Here is a 17,418-nt window from a genome sequence, read left to right as displayed (position 1 = left end):
CACAAACTGGTCAACTACATCCTTCAGTTTTGCTTTCTTTTTTTAAAAAAATGAAAATAATTTTTGAATCGTCTTTCACAGTTTTTGTCCAGAACCCTGTTGTTACCATTTATTCTATAATTGTATGTCCTTTTCATCTTCATGCCCAGCTCTGTTACAGATTTTCCTTTGAGTTCCTTCATCTTGGCCCTTCAATCAACCTGAGTTGTTCATTTGTGCTATTGTATGTTAATTCCTATAAAGTCTTATGTGCCCTTTAAACACTGACTTTTATAATTTTGTTCTTATTTCATCAAAAATCAGATTTTTGTTGCTGTCATTTTGTTTTCTTTTAAAGTTTTGTTCCTCTGTACAGTCTGCTTCCTCTGAGTTCTTTGTGTGTATGTGTGTTTGCTTTTAATATTTTCTTCTACCTGGCAATAGATCATTAGTTTTTCATATTATTAGAGAAGCATTTACATACTCACAGCTGTTATGTAAACACAGGTTTCTTTTTTTTATTAAGGTAGTCTGCTTGATCACTTCCTTGGGGATGCCATGTCAGCATATGGAGTGTTATTTCTTGGGTTGCTCGTGTTCTTAAGTGACGATTCACCTAGTATCCTATGATGAAGCGAGAGAACCTGGAATCTGTAGAGCAGATGTATAATCTTTTTTTTCTTTCTCAGGCTTGCTTATTGTCTGTCTACCCTGATGCCTACTGTTGTAACTTTTCTATAGAAATCTTTAGTCCTCTGTCAAATTATGGCAGGAGCATTTGAGAATGAGGACCTTGGAGTATGTTTTTCTTTCCTCCACAGATTTTTACCCACTTAGTACATTTAACTTAGAGCTTTGTGGGAATTCTGATTTTAAAACTGGACTTGGACCTTTAGGAGGTATTAAGTTAGAAACATACATATCTTCAACAATCTGACTTGTGAACTTTTATTCTATGTCTGTTTTTGCAATGGAGCTTTATTTCAAAGCTTTATAATTATTGTCAAGCAGTGTAAGAAGGAAGCCGAGTTAAAACCACTATCTCTAATTGGAAGCATCATCAGCTGCATTCAGGAATGTTCAGAATGGAATCAGTGGCCACAGCTGAGGCTGGGGAAAGAAGACCTGCCAAGAATACTCTTTTCTTTGAGTTCTAATAGTCCATGTTTGACTAAGTATAGATGACCAGAGAGGAGAGAGATTAATGATTGAGGGTACAAAATAAATTGACAAGACAAGCAGCTCCGTGACTTCTTGCTATTACTGTAGGCAGAGACTTCAGAGATGATTCAACCAAAATTTGAATTCAGCTTAGATAAACTCATAGATGAACCATGTTAAGTCCATGTTCAAATGCCTTGGACAGGTTGGAATATTAGAAATCCTAAATATTGAATAGACTGTTGTGTGCACATAGCTTCAGATGACAGGGGACGAATGGCTAAATCAGGTGAGAGCCAAATGCATCTTCATTCCTGCAAGGAGAGCCTACTAAAGGGTTGGTACAGAAAAATGTCATCAGTGGTCATCAGATAAAATAAATTCATGAACTGGAAGAACAACAGTATTAACTGAAAAGATTTTCCAGGTGTAGAGTGAATATTAAGGTTGAAATTTTTCATTTGTTTCTTAAGAAGTCCTATAATTTTATATTAATTTATAATACAACCCTTTCAGCATTAACTTTTTACAATTCTGTGTTGTATGAAAACATACAGGTAGGATACATTCATTAACTATGACTAAAGTTTGTGATCTTCCTGATAATTCAGTTTACCTCTCAGTTTAACATCGTAACTACCCAATCAAGGCTGCTGCTCATGTATTAGATATGCTTTGCAGAGTAAATCTAAGCCAAATAATGTCCACTGCTCTTTGCACTGGTCTGTGACAGAAATTTTGTTTTTTAATGTAGTTTCCTGTGGAGTAATTCGGCCAATTGTGTGATGCACAATATAGCTTTCCTTCTTGTGGTTTACCTTCTTAGTTATATGATATCACAAGGCAATCCAGCCATATAAATATGTGTGTGTGTGTGTGTGTGTGTGTGTGTGTGTGTGTGTGTGTGTGTGTGTGTAGGACAATTTACATTTGGCTCCTTCTAAAGAATCATCTAGGAGTGAGATCCATGTATAATCTAAACAGCTATGAAGTTGCTAATTATTGCTTTCATTAATTTATATGTTTACTTCATCTTTAAAAAGTTGTTTTATTCAGTGGAAAACCAATATATGCATGGTGGAATCACAGTAACCACAGTTTTAAGTGATTGAGTATGCGTTAGAGGGGCATTCTCCATTCCTAGAGTCTAAACTGTCTCAAGCCTTGCTACATACCTGGTAATGGTAAATGATACTATAACATGTAAAGTAAGGAAAAAGAAAATATGATCTTGTACTTAGAAAGATTATAATGTCAAATGAAGAGGTGCATGGAGATCTATTTAAAACATTTTATGGTGTAGACAGACCATAATAATATGATTGTGTTTTATAATGATTTTGTTGGAAAGTTTTAGAACTCCCTTTGAAGTCATTGGGGAAACAAATCCTGTGAAGCTCAGCCAGAACTTACCCCATATCTTGCCCAGGGCATACTCTGAATTCTCTTTTCTTCCTACTCATCTGTTTCTTCCCCCTTGACTACATTTATGCTGGAAACAGTCCTTATTAAATGGCTAATACTATGTAAGAAATGAGATATAGAAAGAGCAATAATGAAGAATAAGTGCTAGCTAGCAAATAATTAGCTTTCAACCAATTAAACATTAAAATTAGAGCCCCTGGATTTAATAATGAGGTTTTGAGTACCTTTTAATGAATTTTAATGCATTTTACTCCTCTCTCCATAACACAGTGTTAACTCTTTCCATATAATTCTGACATTTTTCCACAGAGAAAATACAGGAAATGAAGAAGAGAATTATATTATCTCCATAAATAGAGATGCTATTCAGAAGACAATTACAAGGACAGTGAAGTTACAAATTAAATACCTCCATTTTCTTCATAGCATGTAAAAGGAACAACAACAAGGACAAGACTTGTCATTTTGAAAGTAACGGTCTCATGACTGGGAAAAGTTTAAAGACGCGCAAAGGCAAGATGACAGCTTTTATAAAAGGAAAATCAGGGCTTGAATTAGAGTGTTACTTTTATAGATGATCTTGCAGCAAGATCTGTGGCAGGTATTATTCATTGCAGGAAACCGGAAGGTATAATATGCTGGAATAAGGATCACATTTTTCTCTTTGAGGTGATTTATATTTAAATGAGTTCTCTATAATCCTTTAAACTGAAGTGCAAATTGGTTATCAAAGTCTTTTGCTCTAAGGGTTGTTTTACATAATAATGAGTTCTACAGAAGTTCCTCAAAGGGAAATATTGACTTAGGCAACATCACAGGATATTTCAGTTACAGCGACACTTTAGATTATGGGTATAGACAGTGCATCAAAACTTTCTAAAACTCTAAATTTCTTTACTGCGAAGTGTAGGCAATGTAGCTTTTCTCAGTCTAAAAATGTGCTATTAAAAATTTCAGGAAAAGTTTAATCTATCATGTCTCTTCCATATTAACATGCTAGGGAGAATTACTGACTCCTGTTATTTTTTAATGAGATATTTAAAATACAGATTGAATAACCTTATTCTGAAGTGATTATAATTAGAAATGTTCTATAACTCAGCCAGGAGGTGGGCAACAGTTCTGGTCGAGAGTAAACAGGCAGGCAGGTACTTGCTTGCTTTAGTTTAGGAATCATAGGTTTTGGCAAAGAGTTCTATATTCCAAGCAGGAGCCTCAGCCACCATGCTAATCCCCAAGAATGCTCACAAGATAAGAGTACCCTAGTAGCCTCACTTCAGGGAAGCCAGGAATGCAGCTGTGAGGGAAACCTGAGTCCTGATCTTAAGACCCAGGTACATCACAAACCACTCATGTGGCTGCAGAAATAAATTTATGCCTGTGAACCTTTGTTTGCATTCTGTGAAAGGAGCAGGACTTAATAATAACTTCTCAAGCTTATATTGCTCATTTATTTGATTTTTAAGAAGTGAAATCCCTAGTAAGTTTAGTTCTGTTTGAATCTCAGGAACACACACACACACACACACACACACGTAGCACTATTCACACAATCCTTGGAGCAAGGGCTAAGTTTGAAAGAGGCACACACTGTATATACTTAATGTGTCTCCTCTAAACCTCCATGTCAGCTATACAGTAGCCTGTGAGCTACCTATCACCTTGAAAAACACAAATCAAAATATGGAGGAGCTCTGAGTTCATCCCAATTCTCATTTTATATGATCTTAAAACATTATACAATCAAAGGTGTAATAACTGTGTTAGACTGTGGGTAGGAACTATGACGATAATCCCGAAAAAGCCCACTGAGTGGTAAAGGATTAATCAAATAATTTGGCCTATGTTTGCCAAGGACCTGCTGTATGCATCCCAGTTTCTGAATTAGGGTAAAGAAATTTCACAAGGTCACAGGAAAGACAGAATTTGGCCTCTGTAATAATGGTCTTTGGAATTTTTTTTGTATTGTACTGTGGTTGATTTAATGAAATGTGAATAATATATTATCTTGATAACACTATCCATTACTTGCCTTTCTTTTCTTACAAATTACCTAATACTGAGATAGAAAGTTTTAATTTGGATGCATCTACTATTGATTGTTCCATCAAAATACTATCCTTTTTAAACCTTAATCTTAGAAGTATTTTTTAATATTTTCCAAAGCAGCCCCAATCCATCAGTGCAATTCCTGGCTTACAAGAGTTGTTTGTGGCTTTGTAACTTAGTGACTCAGCTGCTATCTCTCTGGCCTGTATTCTATGATTGATGTTGTGTGGTTAATTCCAACCTGTCTGTGGCCACAAATTCCTTTCCACTTACCTGCCTCTGCCTTCTGCTGCTTCTCAATCTTCTCCAGGCGCCCTAGCAAGGAGTCAATTTTAGTTTTGATCTGGGTTAATTCTTTCTTGATTGTCTGTAACTCATCTGATTTCACTGTAGGGGAAAAGTAGAAAGAAAACAAGAAATCAAATGGCCACTTAGAACACAGTTTATGACACAGTGCTTCTCAAGACTGTCTTATAAGATTCCCAGGGAATCATCAGCTTCCTATTACAGCTAGTCATCCTGAAGCAGTGCACGTCTTTGCTAATTAGAAGTAAGGACTCTTAGTGACATGAGAATCTGATACTCAATCTTCTAACTGAAGGTCACATGAAAGACTAAAAGAATCTGAAAACATTTTCAACAGAATAATGCCATGTCTTGACTTACTCAGGCAAGTAAGAGAATAAACCTTCAACATAAAACTGACTTAGCTTAAGGAATAGTGATACCTTTGTTAATACTACTTTGAATCACCCTGTTGTAATATATGTGTTTTATGTGTTTTGATTTTGAGACAGGGTCTCAATAAGTAGTTCATGATAGAATACTCTTGCATAGCCCACCACTCATGGTTAGACATCAGTAATATTTTCAAGACAGTTCTTTGAGGATTGATTGAAACAAAAACATGACATTTGGCCTTGAGAGAATACACTATTGCCCAAGCTCTTCCTAAAAGTAAAGCAACAGAGTGTACAAATCTATCCTTAAGCCATGGGGCAGGTAGAAAGAAAGCACACAGACAGTACCCCTGATTATTTTTACATAAATTTAATTTATGGATAATTTATTTATAATTTTGAGATAACATCACTATGTTGCTCAAGCTATTCTTGAACTCACCATCCTCCTGCCTCAGCCTCCTACTGCATGACATAGAGATATATAACACCATATACCACTTCACCAGTATATGTACAGCAATTTGTTCCAATTCTAGATTTTCAATATTTAATCTGGTTTCTAAAGAGAAAATTGGGGCTATTATGAACAGCAACTTTTCATTTTGCTAAGTAGTATTGCAAAAATCATCTAGTATGTGTGGGAAATACAGCTCAGTGTTTGAGTGCTTGCTTAGCAAGCAAATGACCTCAGGTTTGGTCCCCAGAAATGGAGAAAAAAAGGTTCAAAAGCAGGTATGGAAAACAAAACATATTTTATTACCTCATTGCCAATGAAATCAACCATTTATTTTCAAGGGGTTTGAGGAAAGGACAATATCATATTTAAATAATATTATTTATATAAGGGGAAAGGTTTAAGAAATACAATCTGCTGGGCATGACACAGCTTGTGTGATCGAGATCTCAAAGATGCTGTACTTGCCTGCATTGAGCCTACATAAGACTGGGCCTGTGAACAATCAGTCATGGATTGGGAAGGACTCTCTTCCTGCCTGTTGAGTTATGGGCTAATAGAAGTGGCAGTCATTGTCCTCAATTCTGTACCCATTTGTGAGGTTCATACAATAAATCCATGGTTACATTAATTATTCCACATGGATTAATCCCTGGTTAAATGCAATGGACTGCTGAACAAAACCAACCACGATGAATGTGGAAAGAGATGAAGGGAAGGGAGGAGGTTAATGGGATGGGAGGGAAAGAAGAGGATATGAATTTGAGAAAGAGACCTAGGGAGGGAAGGAGGCTAATAGGAGTGGAAGGAAGAGAAGAGAGGATGGGGAATGAGACTGGTCAGAATATACAAAATTGTTTATGAACAATTTTAATAATAGAAGTTATACAAAAGTTAAAGATATATAATGCGATAACTTTTTTTTGAGAAATTCAATACATTGTCTATTTTACCTATCTGGAAACCATAAGTGGTTTTGTTATGGGTCCACAACAGAGATCTTAAAGTCCAACAGACTTGCCAGTCTGCTGTGGGATGGTCTGTGTGTCAAATTGTTCTGATTGGTCAATAAATAAAACACTGATTGGCCAGTGGCCAGGCAGGAAGTAGGTGGCCAGGCAGGAAGTAGGTGGGACAAGGAGAGAGGAGAATTCTGGGAAGCGGAAGGCTGAGGCGGAGAGACACTGCCAGCTGCCGCCATGACCAGCAGCATGTGAAGACACCGGTAAGCCACCAGCCACGTGGCAAGGTATAGATTTATAGAAATGGATTAATTTAAGCTATAAGAACAGTTAGCAAGAAGTCTGCCATGGCCATACAGTTTGTAAGCAATATAAGTCTCTGTGTTTACTTTTTTGGGTCTGAGTGGCTGTGGGACTGGCGGGTGACAAAGATTTGTCCTGACTGTGGGCAAGGCAGGAAAACTCGAGCTACACCAGTCCCTGATCTTCATTAGGTAGGTTTTGGGTTCCAAGACCTCATTGCAGAGCTGTGCTACCTACCTAAAACACACGCATCTATTTTGTCATTTTAATTTAAGTTTATAACCACCCCAGCTTAGATATTATCTAGAAATTCAGAATAAATTAGTGTGAAATTTGACATTTTTAGTCTTCAAAATTTTTTGAAAAACTAATAAAATGAAATCTGTTTAAGCTTATATATTTGTCAATTAAAATACATGAAGAAATATACTATTTGTAATGTAATTAGGTCTCAAAAGATAGTTTTTTTCCTGTCCAAAAAAGAAAACCTTTCTCATCATTAAATCAAATTTTAAAGTATTTTTTTCTTTCTAGTGCAAAATACTTCATTTAGAAAAAAACTGCAGGAAAGCAGTCTCCTGCAATTCTATGCTAGAATCGTCCAACTAAAAGGAGAATGCATTTAAACAGTCACTCACTCTGGATGTCAATTATTTCAGACATCAAAGTACCACTGTTGAATTACAGCTAACTTTGAAAAACATCATCTGTCACTATAAGGAATTGATTCTGCTTTGAAGAATGATACTCATTTCCTTTGTTGGAGGCATATCATGTAGTTTTTTACTTAAAGCTATCAGATTTAATAGAAAATATTTTATCTGATAACTGGTTTCAATGATGTAAAATAGAACTGTATCTAGAAACTAATAGAATATATTTCTCAGGGAATAAGTCAATCCTTAGCTGTAGTCAATTAATTTCAGTCTATTTTTCATATTAAAAAACAAAGTGATAAGTCACCAGCATCTCACATCATTAAACCTGCATTAGAATGCACCTAGAAATTGGAGTTTACATGATAGGAAACTTTAAGTGTCTAGGAAGCCAAGGTTTGAGGTTTAGACTTATATTAGTGGGTTTTTTTTTTTTTTGTAAGACCAGAGAAGGATTGTATTAATATTCCAGTCTAATTAACATTATTGAAGGTTATAAAGGTGCATGTTCCTTTAAAAGGAGGAAATCTGTAAAGTTCTTTTTTCTTCCATGGCGCAACCATGTAATAACGAAATGAGTCTCTAGCCTTGCACAAGCTGTCTGGCTCATCCAGACATGAAAGTATGAAGTGCTGAGGCAGGTCGAAGCCCCTCCCCCTGCACCAAGACTATGCATAGTGTCCCACCATAGGCAATTGGCTCCAAAAAGGCAGTTCATGCACCAGGGGTAGATCCTATTCCCACTGTCAGGGGCCCCTCAAACAGACTGAGCTACACAACTGTCTCATCCATGCAGAGGGCCGAGTCCAGTCCCATGCAGGTTCCACAGCTGTTGGTCCAAAGTTAATGAGTTCCTACTAGCTTGGTTCGGTTGTATCTGTAAGTTTCCCCATCATGGTCTTGGTGGCCCTTGCTCATAGAATCACTCTTCCTTCTCTTCTCCTGGACTTCTGGAACTTGGGGAGCAGGAGGGGGAATGTTGGGGGGGGGCATGTGGTTGGTATGTGAAATGAATAAAAAATTTCTTAATTAAAAAAAGAAAAGAAACTGCTCATGCTTGAATACATTAGAACCTGTATAAATAGAAACGTCCTGAGCTAGTTGGGGCCATCAGTTTGAAAGACCAAAAAAAAAAAAAAAAAAAAAGAGTGCTGACAGGGTGATAAGAACAGCCCAGGCTAACAGTGCTGTCTGCCTCTCCCTGAGTCATGGAAGTCAATTCCTCATCTCAGTGCTGTATGTGGAAGACTTACAATTTTAGAAGTCAACAATGTTGCTAATTATGCTTTTTCAAAAACTATGTGTTAAATAAATAACACAGCTGTAGGTCCAATATATCTGCCTCCACTTTCATTCACTCTTATTCAGCCTCTGCTTTCTACTCACCTAGCCTCTTGTAGATAGTTCTTAAAGGATTATTTATAAATCATCAGCCTTGTGCTTAATTGAAAGTTTCCAGAATCTCTCCCCTTTCTATAGCAAGACAGATAAGAAACACATTCTGTTAATATGTAATCCCAAATGTCTTACATATGATTCGAGTTTTGAATGTTTGTTACCCAGCTGGTGGCACTATTTTGGCAGGCTTTATAACCTTTAGGAGATGAGGTATGACTGGCAGAAGTCAGCCCTTGGGATGGTCCTCGTGAGTATGTTTGCTTTGTCTACCTTCTGTCTTGATCTCTTGTTTCTTGTCCTTTATGGCTTGAGAAGTTGTTCTCTGCTTTATGCTCACCTACCATGATGTCCTCTTCAATACATGGTACCAAATCATGCAGAATTATGGAGAACCATCTGAAACCCTGAGTGAAAATCAATCTTCTGTGCTTTAAGTTGTTTCTTTAATATGACCACGTTACATGAAAGTAATTGATGTATAAATACAATGGCTTTAAAATGGTATCTAGGATATTCTGGAAGTGCCTTTTTACCTTTCTGCTCCATGTCTTATCTAGGTTGACCCATCTTTAATAGGACAGCTTCCTGTTAAAAAAAGTTTGCTTCAAATCTGTGTGCCTTAGGGACATGAAGGTTTTCTACCTGTGTAATTTCCACCCTCCACCTTAGAGGAAATAAACACAACCACTTAGTATCATGATCACAGCATCAATAAGACCAGTAAGTGGTAAAAGAAGAACTTTGCCATGATTCATGCTGTACTGTATTATTGTGTAAACATGTTTCTCTAATCAAAGGCCTTTTCTGTTTCTAAATGTGTCTCTCAAAATCTAACCAAGATTTTAGGGTTTAGGCTTGTTTGCATATGAATTCCTCCTTTACAAACCCACTGAGGGGTGAGGTTCTCACCTGTAATCTATTTAATGGCGCCTCACACTTACTGCCACACTCTCACTGATGATTGACGTTTCCTTTGCATGTCTGTATTCCATAGTCAACGATCCGTTTCTTGAGTGAATACCTCTTGATTAGGCACTCAGGAAATTCAACAGCCCCAATTTTTAGTATTTTCTGTTTTTCTGTTTTTTGTTTTTTTTTTTTCCTGATACTTTCCCTCATCCTTTTACTGATTACTCAGGTTCCTGCCTTGAAAGTTTAGGGACTGAATCAGTCCTGTTTATTTAAAAATGATTTTAACAGCTTAAAGAGAGATGTTAAATCAGGTAAACTGCCGAAGAAAAACTAGTGTCTTGTCATCATAAGCCAGATTCTGAAAACTTGAGAGGTAGAATTCGGGGCTGTTGCAGCTGTGGTACTTGGGGTAAATTAACAAATGTATCCATCCTTAGGTTCTAAAACTAAACTCCTTTGGTGAAAGGAATGCCTTCAATTCTTTTTTTTTTTTTTTTTTTTTTTTTTTTTTTTTTTTTTTTTTGGTTTTTCGAGACAGGGTTTCTCTGTGTAGCTTTGGTGCCTGTCCTGGAACTCACTATGTAGCCCAGGCTGGCCTCAAACTCACAGAGATCCACTTGCCTCTGCCTCTCGAGTGCTGGGATTAAAGGCGTGTGCCACCACCACCCAGCCTAATTTTTCCTTTTCTTTTATCACGTTAGAACTTTGTTCAGTGTCTAGACACAGTAAACAATAAATACTAAAAGTTTGCAGTATGTGTATATGTAGATATGGTGACTTCATGCTGAACCAGGCTAACACACTTTATTTTCAACCCTTTGTGTATGTGGCAGGCACTAAAATCCATAAAACACTAATCTTAGGAGCTGCTGACTGACTGGGAAACAGTAAACAGCCAGGGGCTTCAAAACCATGGTTGTCATAGAACTGTGCCTGTGCCTTGTCAAAATTCTATGATGAAAGAAAGAGGAAAAAAAAGAATGATTTTGGCAACTAACTTTTAAAAATTTTTCCTAATTCATCTTTAATCCATAATCCTCATGCCTGAGGATACATTGCAGATAATACAATGCCCATAAACTACACAGAATGGAATAGTGATATCTGGGTTTTTTTTTTCCAAAAGTACTTAATATTTTCAGTCAATTTACTGTTAGAAAATTATGATTAAAACTATTCACTAACAGGTTGAGAAATAAGATGTAACTACTGAAGATTATGAATTTTATCACTGAAAATTTACAAATTTGTGGAAATTTCTGTTTCATCCATTTCCAGAGCCTCTGCCCTGCTCCAATTTCTGTTGTTCTTTCTACTACTTTGAAGCTGCATTCACAACTACTGGCCTTTCCTTAAATGTGTCAAGAAGTCCCAGACTCATTACTTCCACCTGAAATATAACATTCAGTCCTGAAGCAGTCAGTTCAAAGTCACCAGCACTAAACATATCCTTATCTCTGATCCCATTCTTCAGCAAGGCATCCTCCTCTTAACCTAACTTCTCTCAGATGTTACTTTCACTTCTTCTTTCAATAAAAGTCTATTGACAAGGTCACAATTATTTTTTGGCATATAGCTAAACAGTATTAATGGAAATAGATTATTATAAATCTCCCTCCCAGAACCTGGGAATACAGCAGTGGACTGTAATGAGAAATTTCCTATAAATTATGGAAATCTTAACCAGAGTGGAAGATGGCAATGAACAAACATGTACACTATAGATAAAAATAAGGCAGAAGTTATGGAGGGCTTGTTTTTTCCCAAGAGATTTTCAATTTTATATGGAGTGGTGGGGAAATTTTCAGTGATAAGAGGATATGTCAACAGAAATCTCAGTGAAAGGAGGAAGCAGGCAGAGGGGATAAAGGCTGGTGGATAGGACTGATGTAGAGCAGAACACATAGGATGGAGAAAGAGTATAGGCAGGTGTTTGGGGCAAAGAAATGAATGTGGCTGGAGGAAAATCAATAAGTGGAAAAAGAGTGTAAGGAATCAGGGAGTGAAGCAGAGAGGAGAGGTGGACATTGATTCCGGATGTCATAGTGGCAACTGTAAGACATCTCAGCACCATCCTGAATTTGAAGAGTCTGTAGGATGATGGGCAGAATTAGTGAATCACTGAGGCTCTGAGAATAGTTTAAGGGAGGGGTGATGGTTGATTGCATTGGACCAAGGCTTTAGTGTTTGGATGGGATACCAAGCACAGGTGAAAACTGGGCAGCTGAGCATGTGACCATGAAGTTTAGCAAAGAGGTCAAAGGGGAAGAAGAAGCTAGGAAGCTAACAATAAGAGGTGGCATCCTCAGTTAATATGCACAATGAGTCTTTCCTAATGTAAGTATATATACTTGTTATATATTACAAGGTGTTTTATGAAAATTAGTACTGGCACTTCAAGGAAAAACTTTTCTTTGCATAAATTATCCAATAAAAAATTACAAAACATTACAGAAAAAGGAAATTTTTTTTTTTGCTTTGGTCCTGTTGAGTATAACTTATTTTTCTATGTATAATTATAGTGTCAGAATTTAAAACTAGTAAATAACATCAGAAAACAGTACTAGCTCATAAGATAAATTGGCTTTTGTGGAAGGAAGAACAATGTTTGAGAAAGTAGGAGTCAATTTCCATCATACAGATAAAGTGAAATATTTTCCTAAAGTATCACTGTAGAATTTTATTAAAAAGTAAAGTCATAGTAAATCATTGCAGAAGTGTTTTCTCTAGAGTACATTTATTTTGTGATAAATATTGTTATATTTTGATATAGTAAACAAAGATGATGATTGGGCCTTTTTCTGTAACACGAGATATGATCTATAAAGGAAATTAGGCATGCAGGATGACATGTTCTGCCTGGATGTGCATCTCTGATTTATTCAGTAAAAAACAGTTCAATTTATTTTAATCACCCCTGGATCTGGTCTATTTAGAGACAAATAAAGAATCTGGAGCTAAGTTTGTAGATCAATGGTTTTAACTGGGGCTGACTTTAATTGTAGTGGCCATACTGCACTAACTAAAGACAGTTTAAAACTGAAGGGTGATGTCTCATGAATATTTGATGTGTTGATTATTCTACAATGCACAAGCTATCTCACCATCATGCAAAGAATTGTTTGACAAAATAAATAGTAATAGTACAGACATTTGAAACTCTGGGTTTCATGGTTGGAATATATTTGATATTCTATGTTTAGTATTCTTAATACTGCAAATCTATTTTTCTGCTCTTTTTTGTACTATAATTACATAGTTTCTTCTTATTTAAACTTCCCTTCCTCTAAACCTTCCTAGACCCCTCCTTGCTTTGTTTCAAATCCATGGCCTCTTTTTTCATTGTTAATATGGCATATACTATATATGGATATACATATCAATTCCTAAATATAACTGATTCAGTCAATATAATGTTACTTGCACGTATGTATTCAGAGCTTAATCGTATTTGGAGGTAAAGTATTTTTGAAGTAGTGAGGGATAGATGAGGTCATGGGAGTGGTACCATTACTATGTAATTAGTGGTTTTATGACAACAAGAAGAAAACATCTAATTAGTAAGCTGTGTCAATCCCTTCTGCAATGCCACAATGCAACCAAAAGCCAAGATGTTTGGCCGACACCAGGAGGTACTTTTGGGGGACCCAGATTCCTATGAAGTGAATAGATTTTTATGTTAGATGAATTGAGTGAACCATGGAATTGAAACTGAGTGGGCTCGAGACATGGGTACAGTCTGTTGCCCCACTTCAGCCTCACCATATGTGATGTCAACTATTTATAAAACTTATAAGTGTTTGTAAGTATGTAAACCTTACTACTAGTAATAACTTATGATACTTTTTTATTTCTGAAGCCTTTGCTAAAATATTAAATATAAAAATAAATTTACGTAGAACTTACTTATCAGTCTTTTGTGTGTTCTATTTTGTCAGTAAGAAGCCAGAGAATACAATTGCTATAACTCCTTAGAATCAGACAGTCTGCACATATGGGGCTCAGGTTGAAGTCTAGGTTTTCTGTCTGTAAACCTGACTACTTTCACTGTAATTTTGACTAATGTGAAAAATGTAATCATCAGTTTAATTTTAGTTTACTATTAATCAATCACACTATTTAATTCAGGTACTTGAAGAAAAATGATAAGAATTAATTTCTCTAACGTGAATTTGTGGAAATCTTACCTGTGACTTCATTTCATCTGCTTCTACATCTGTACGTTTTTTTTTCTTGCATTTATTTTAAGGTGATTCAATACACAGAGGGTAATTTACCAATCTTGCAAATAGTTTCAAAAGCCAAACTGTAAAGAATTTTGCTAAAATAAGTCAGAGTAATTGTTATCCAAAGAATTTTTTAGGAATGGAATTATATTTATTAACATATATTTATTCATAAGGCTTATACCTTAATGATAATCATTATTTCTATATGTTTCTATAATGAGAAAAATAAAATGAAAAATTAGTGCATTTCATTCTCTTACTGTCCATTAATTGTCTACTCTGTACAACCATGCATCTAGCATTTGTTTAGGAGATACAAGCAATTGCATGTACTCCTCATGATAACTATGTGAAGTTTGTATTCTCTTCTGTTTGTTTGTTTTTGTTTTGTTTTGTTTTCAAGCCAGGGTTTCTCTGTGTAACAGTGCTGGCTGTCCAGCTCACTTTGCAGACCAGCCTGGCCTCGAACTCACTGAGATCCACCTTCCTCTACTTCTCAAGTGCTGGAATTAAAGGCATGTGCCACCACCACCCATTCTTAAAATAATAAAAGCATTTATTATTCAGGTTACTTTGTGGAATATAATTGAATATGAGAGAAGTAATATGTTTACTTTATATAGAATTTTATAGAACAGAAGCAATATAGTCAAGTTTAAGGAGGAATGACAATGATTATGTCTGTCTGAGTTTCTCTTTACCCTTAACTCATGGACTATTTATAGTGAGCTGCCTTCCTAAACTCATGGAATTCATAGTTGGTGGGAAAAGTTTGTAAACAACTTACTATAAAATATAATAATATGAATTCATAATATAATGAGAAATAAGTGAAAAGCTCAAACAACAAAACTTCCCCCCACTATTACATGCCCATCAAATCATAACTCTCTGTAATAAAGGGTTATGTTTACTTTAGCTTTGTTATATTAACTCCTCAGCAATATGTCTGTTTCATGCATGAAAAATGAAGCTTGTCATGTGGTAGGTTCTGATTATTTGAATGAGTGTAAAGTATTTGGTAAAAATAAAAATAGTTATTTTATGGGATTTGATTATTGATTTTAAAAATAGCCTTAAAGTACTAGACTTCTGACCTAGGACTAGAAGGCATTTGTAGACTTCATCCAGAAATATATAAATCTCATTAAAAGAAAGGGCAGATCTTATGAGAGAGCTTGAAAGTACACAAAAGTCTCATTTCTTTTGAACTTTTAAGAAAAGAGCAGGATTTGCCCCATTTTCATTTGACTAGCTGTAGCTCATGGCTCACATTTGAGTTTCAATGTAGCTAAAGCTATGGTTCTTATCCAACTGTGAAATAAATGGATGGCAAAGATAAAATTCAAAAAGTAAAAACAATATTAGTAGTATGTTCCACAAATATCTGAGTATACTCTGAGCAAGATTTAATTAAGTTAACTACACTTCTATAAAAATAAAGGGAGTATATGTACACACAAATAATGAACATCAAGCATGGGGCTTAAGTCCTATAAATTGAAGATGAACACCTGGTTTGGGTTTAGAGGATGTGGTGACCTCAAGACCAGAAAGGTCTAAATTTGGTCCCAGAGTCCTGTGACCCGAGCTGGACCTTGGATGCAGAGGAACTGTTAATGATGTTTATTTGTGCATTTGTAAGATAACACAATGAAGCTGGTGAAACATTTCTTAAGATGAAGGAACCATTTCAATTAGAGGTATATGAACATGAGTTTAGAAACCTTGAAGGAAGCCAGACAAGGTGGTGTATGCCTTTAATCCCAGATCTCAGGAGGCAGAGGCAGGCAGACCTCTCTGAGTTTGAGGCCAGCCTGGTTTACAGAATGAGTTCCAGGACAACTAAAGCTACACAAAGAAGCCCTGTCTCAAAAATTCAAACAAACAAACAACGTAACCATAAAGTAAGATTCCAATTCAGCTCAGAAAATGTATGGAGAACAATGAGGAAAGGAAGCACAGGCCAGATGCTCCATGAGAAACAGATTCTGGATTCTTATATGGTCACTGGTAGTAACTTTGATTTTGATGTGAAACTGGCAAAGATGTTGTATCCTGCTGCTGAGCTAAGAAGAGTAATGAAGATCATGAAGTCAAGGAAATCAGTCAGAAATCTGTTAGAGTAGATAACGTTCTTTCTCAGTGTTACCCTGGTTATAAAGCTGGGGGAGAAGAAGCAGAGATGTGCTGTTGAGTTATTGGCAGGGCCTATGCTCACATGCTTTCATAATTCTACCATGGGAAGACTAAGTTCTTCTTGAATGGTAATGGAGCTCAGAGATGTCTGCTGTGGATATCACTCTATATAAATAAAACACTGATGGCCAGTGACCAGGCAGAAAGTATAGGCGGGACAAAAAGAAAGGAAAATTGGAAAAACAGAAAGAAAGAGGGAGAGACACTGCAGCCACTGCCAAGACAAGCAGCATGTAAAGATGCCAGTAAGCCACCAGCCACGTGGCAAGGTATAGATTTATAAAAATGGGTTAATTTAAGATAAAAGAACAGTTAACAAGAAGCCTGCCACGGCCATACAGTTTATATTTATTATTGAAAGACCCCAGCATACTAGCTTAGCCTAACGCCATTTCAAGTAAGGTCTGAAAAGCGCGGGGTGTCTACGGCCGGCCTCCTGGCCCCAGAGAAGGGTACTAAAGGTCAGAAAAACAACTTGGAGCCAGACAGCAGGCGTGTCAAGCTCGGGGAAAAACCACGAGCTGCCCTGAGTTTGAACCCGGCCTCATTTGAATCGTCCAATCAGAACCCTGTAAACCATGAGCTGCCCTGAGTTTGAACCCGGCCTCCTCGTGCTCCTGCTGCCCGACCCTATAAAAACCCTCCGCTCCAGCCCGTGGGCGCGCCAGTCTCTTGAGCTTCTTGAGGGACTGCGTTGCCCCGGGTACCTGTGTTCCTGAATAAAGCCTCTTGCTGTTTGCATCTGACTCGTGGTCTCGGTGTGATCTCTGGGCGAGGGTCTCTCCAGAGGGAAGACTGCCTTCGGGGGTCTTTCATTATAAGCGTCTGAGTGATTATTTTATATGTGGATTGTGGGACTGTGGGGCTTGGTGAAAGCTGGAGAGAAGCCCTCCAGCAACAGATGTCTTATAGTATGTTATTTAAAAATCGTTTTGTTTAACCAGCATTCCTGGCAGTACACATTTGCTTCATATAAGGATATGAAGATTACATAAGTATCATTCAGGT

At 36.7% G+C, this 17,418-nt stretch overlaps 1 protein-coding gene across 8 annotated transcripts in view; it reads right to left on the bottom strand.

Annotated features, from left to right (window-relative positions):
- Ralyl (RALY RNA binding protein like) overlaps window positions 1–17,418 on the bottom strand; it is a 693,727-nt gene that overhangs the window by 53,714 nt on the left and 622,595 nt on the right. For all 8 annotated transcript variants that reach the window (XM_006977863.4, XM_006977864.4, XM_076563812.1 and 5 more), the window contains one exon: window positions 4,888–5,001. In XM_006977863.4, the coding sequence (XP_006977925.1) occupies window positions 4,888–5,001 (114 nt within the window). The remainder of the gene's footprint in view (window positions 1–4,887; window positions 5,002–17,418) is intronic.

The sequence above is a fragment of the Peromyscus maniculatus genome, chromosome 2, assembly GCF_049852395.1.
Source record: "Peromyscus maniculatus bairdii isolate BWxNUB_F1_BW_parent chromosome 2, HU_Pman_BW_mat_3.1, whole genome shotgun sequence".
Lineage (NCBI taxonomy): Eukaryota > Metazoa > Chordata > Mammalia > Rodentia > Cricetidae > Peromyscus > Peromyscus maniculatus.
The sequence above is the reverse complement of the archived record's forward strand: the minus strand, read 5'-3'. Positions and strand labels throughout refer to the sequence as shown.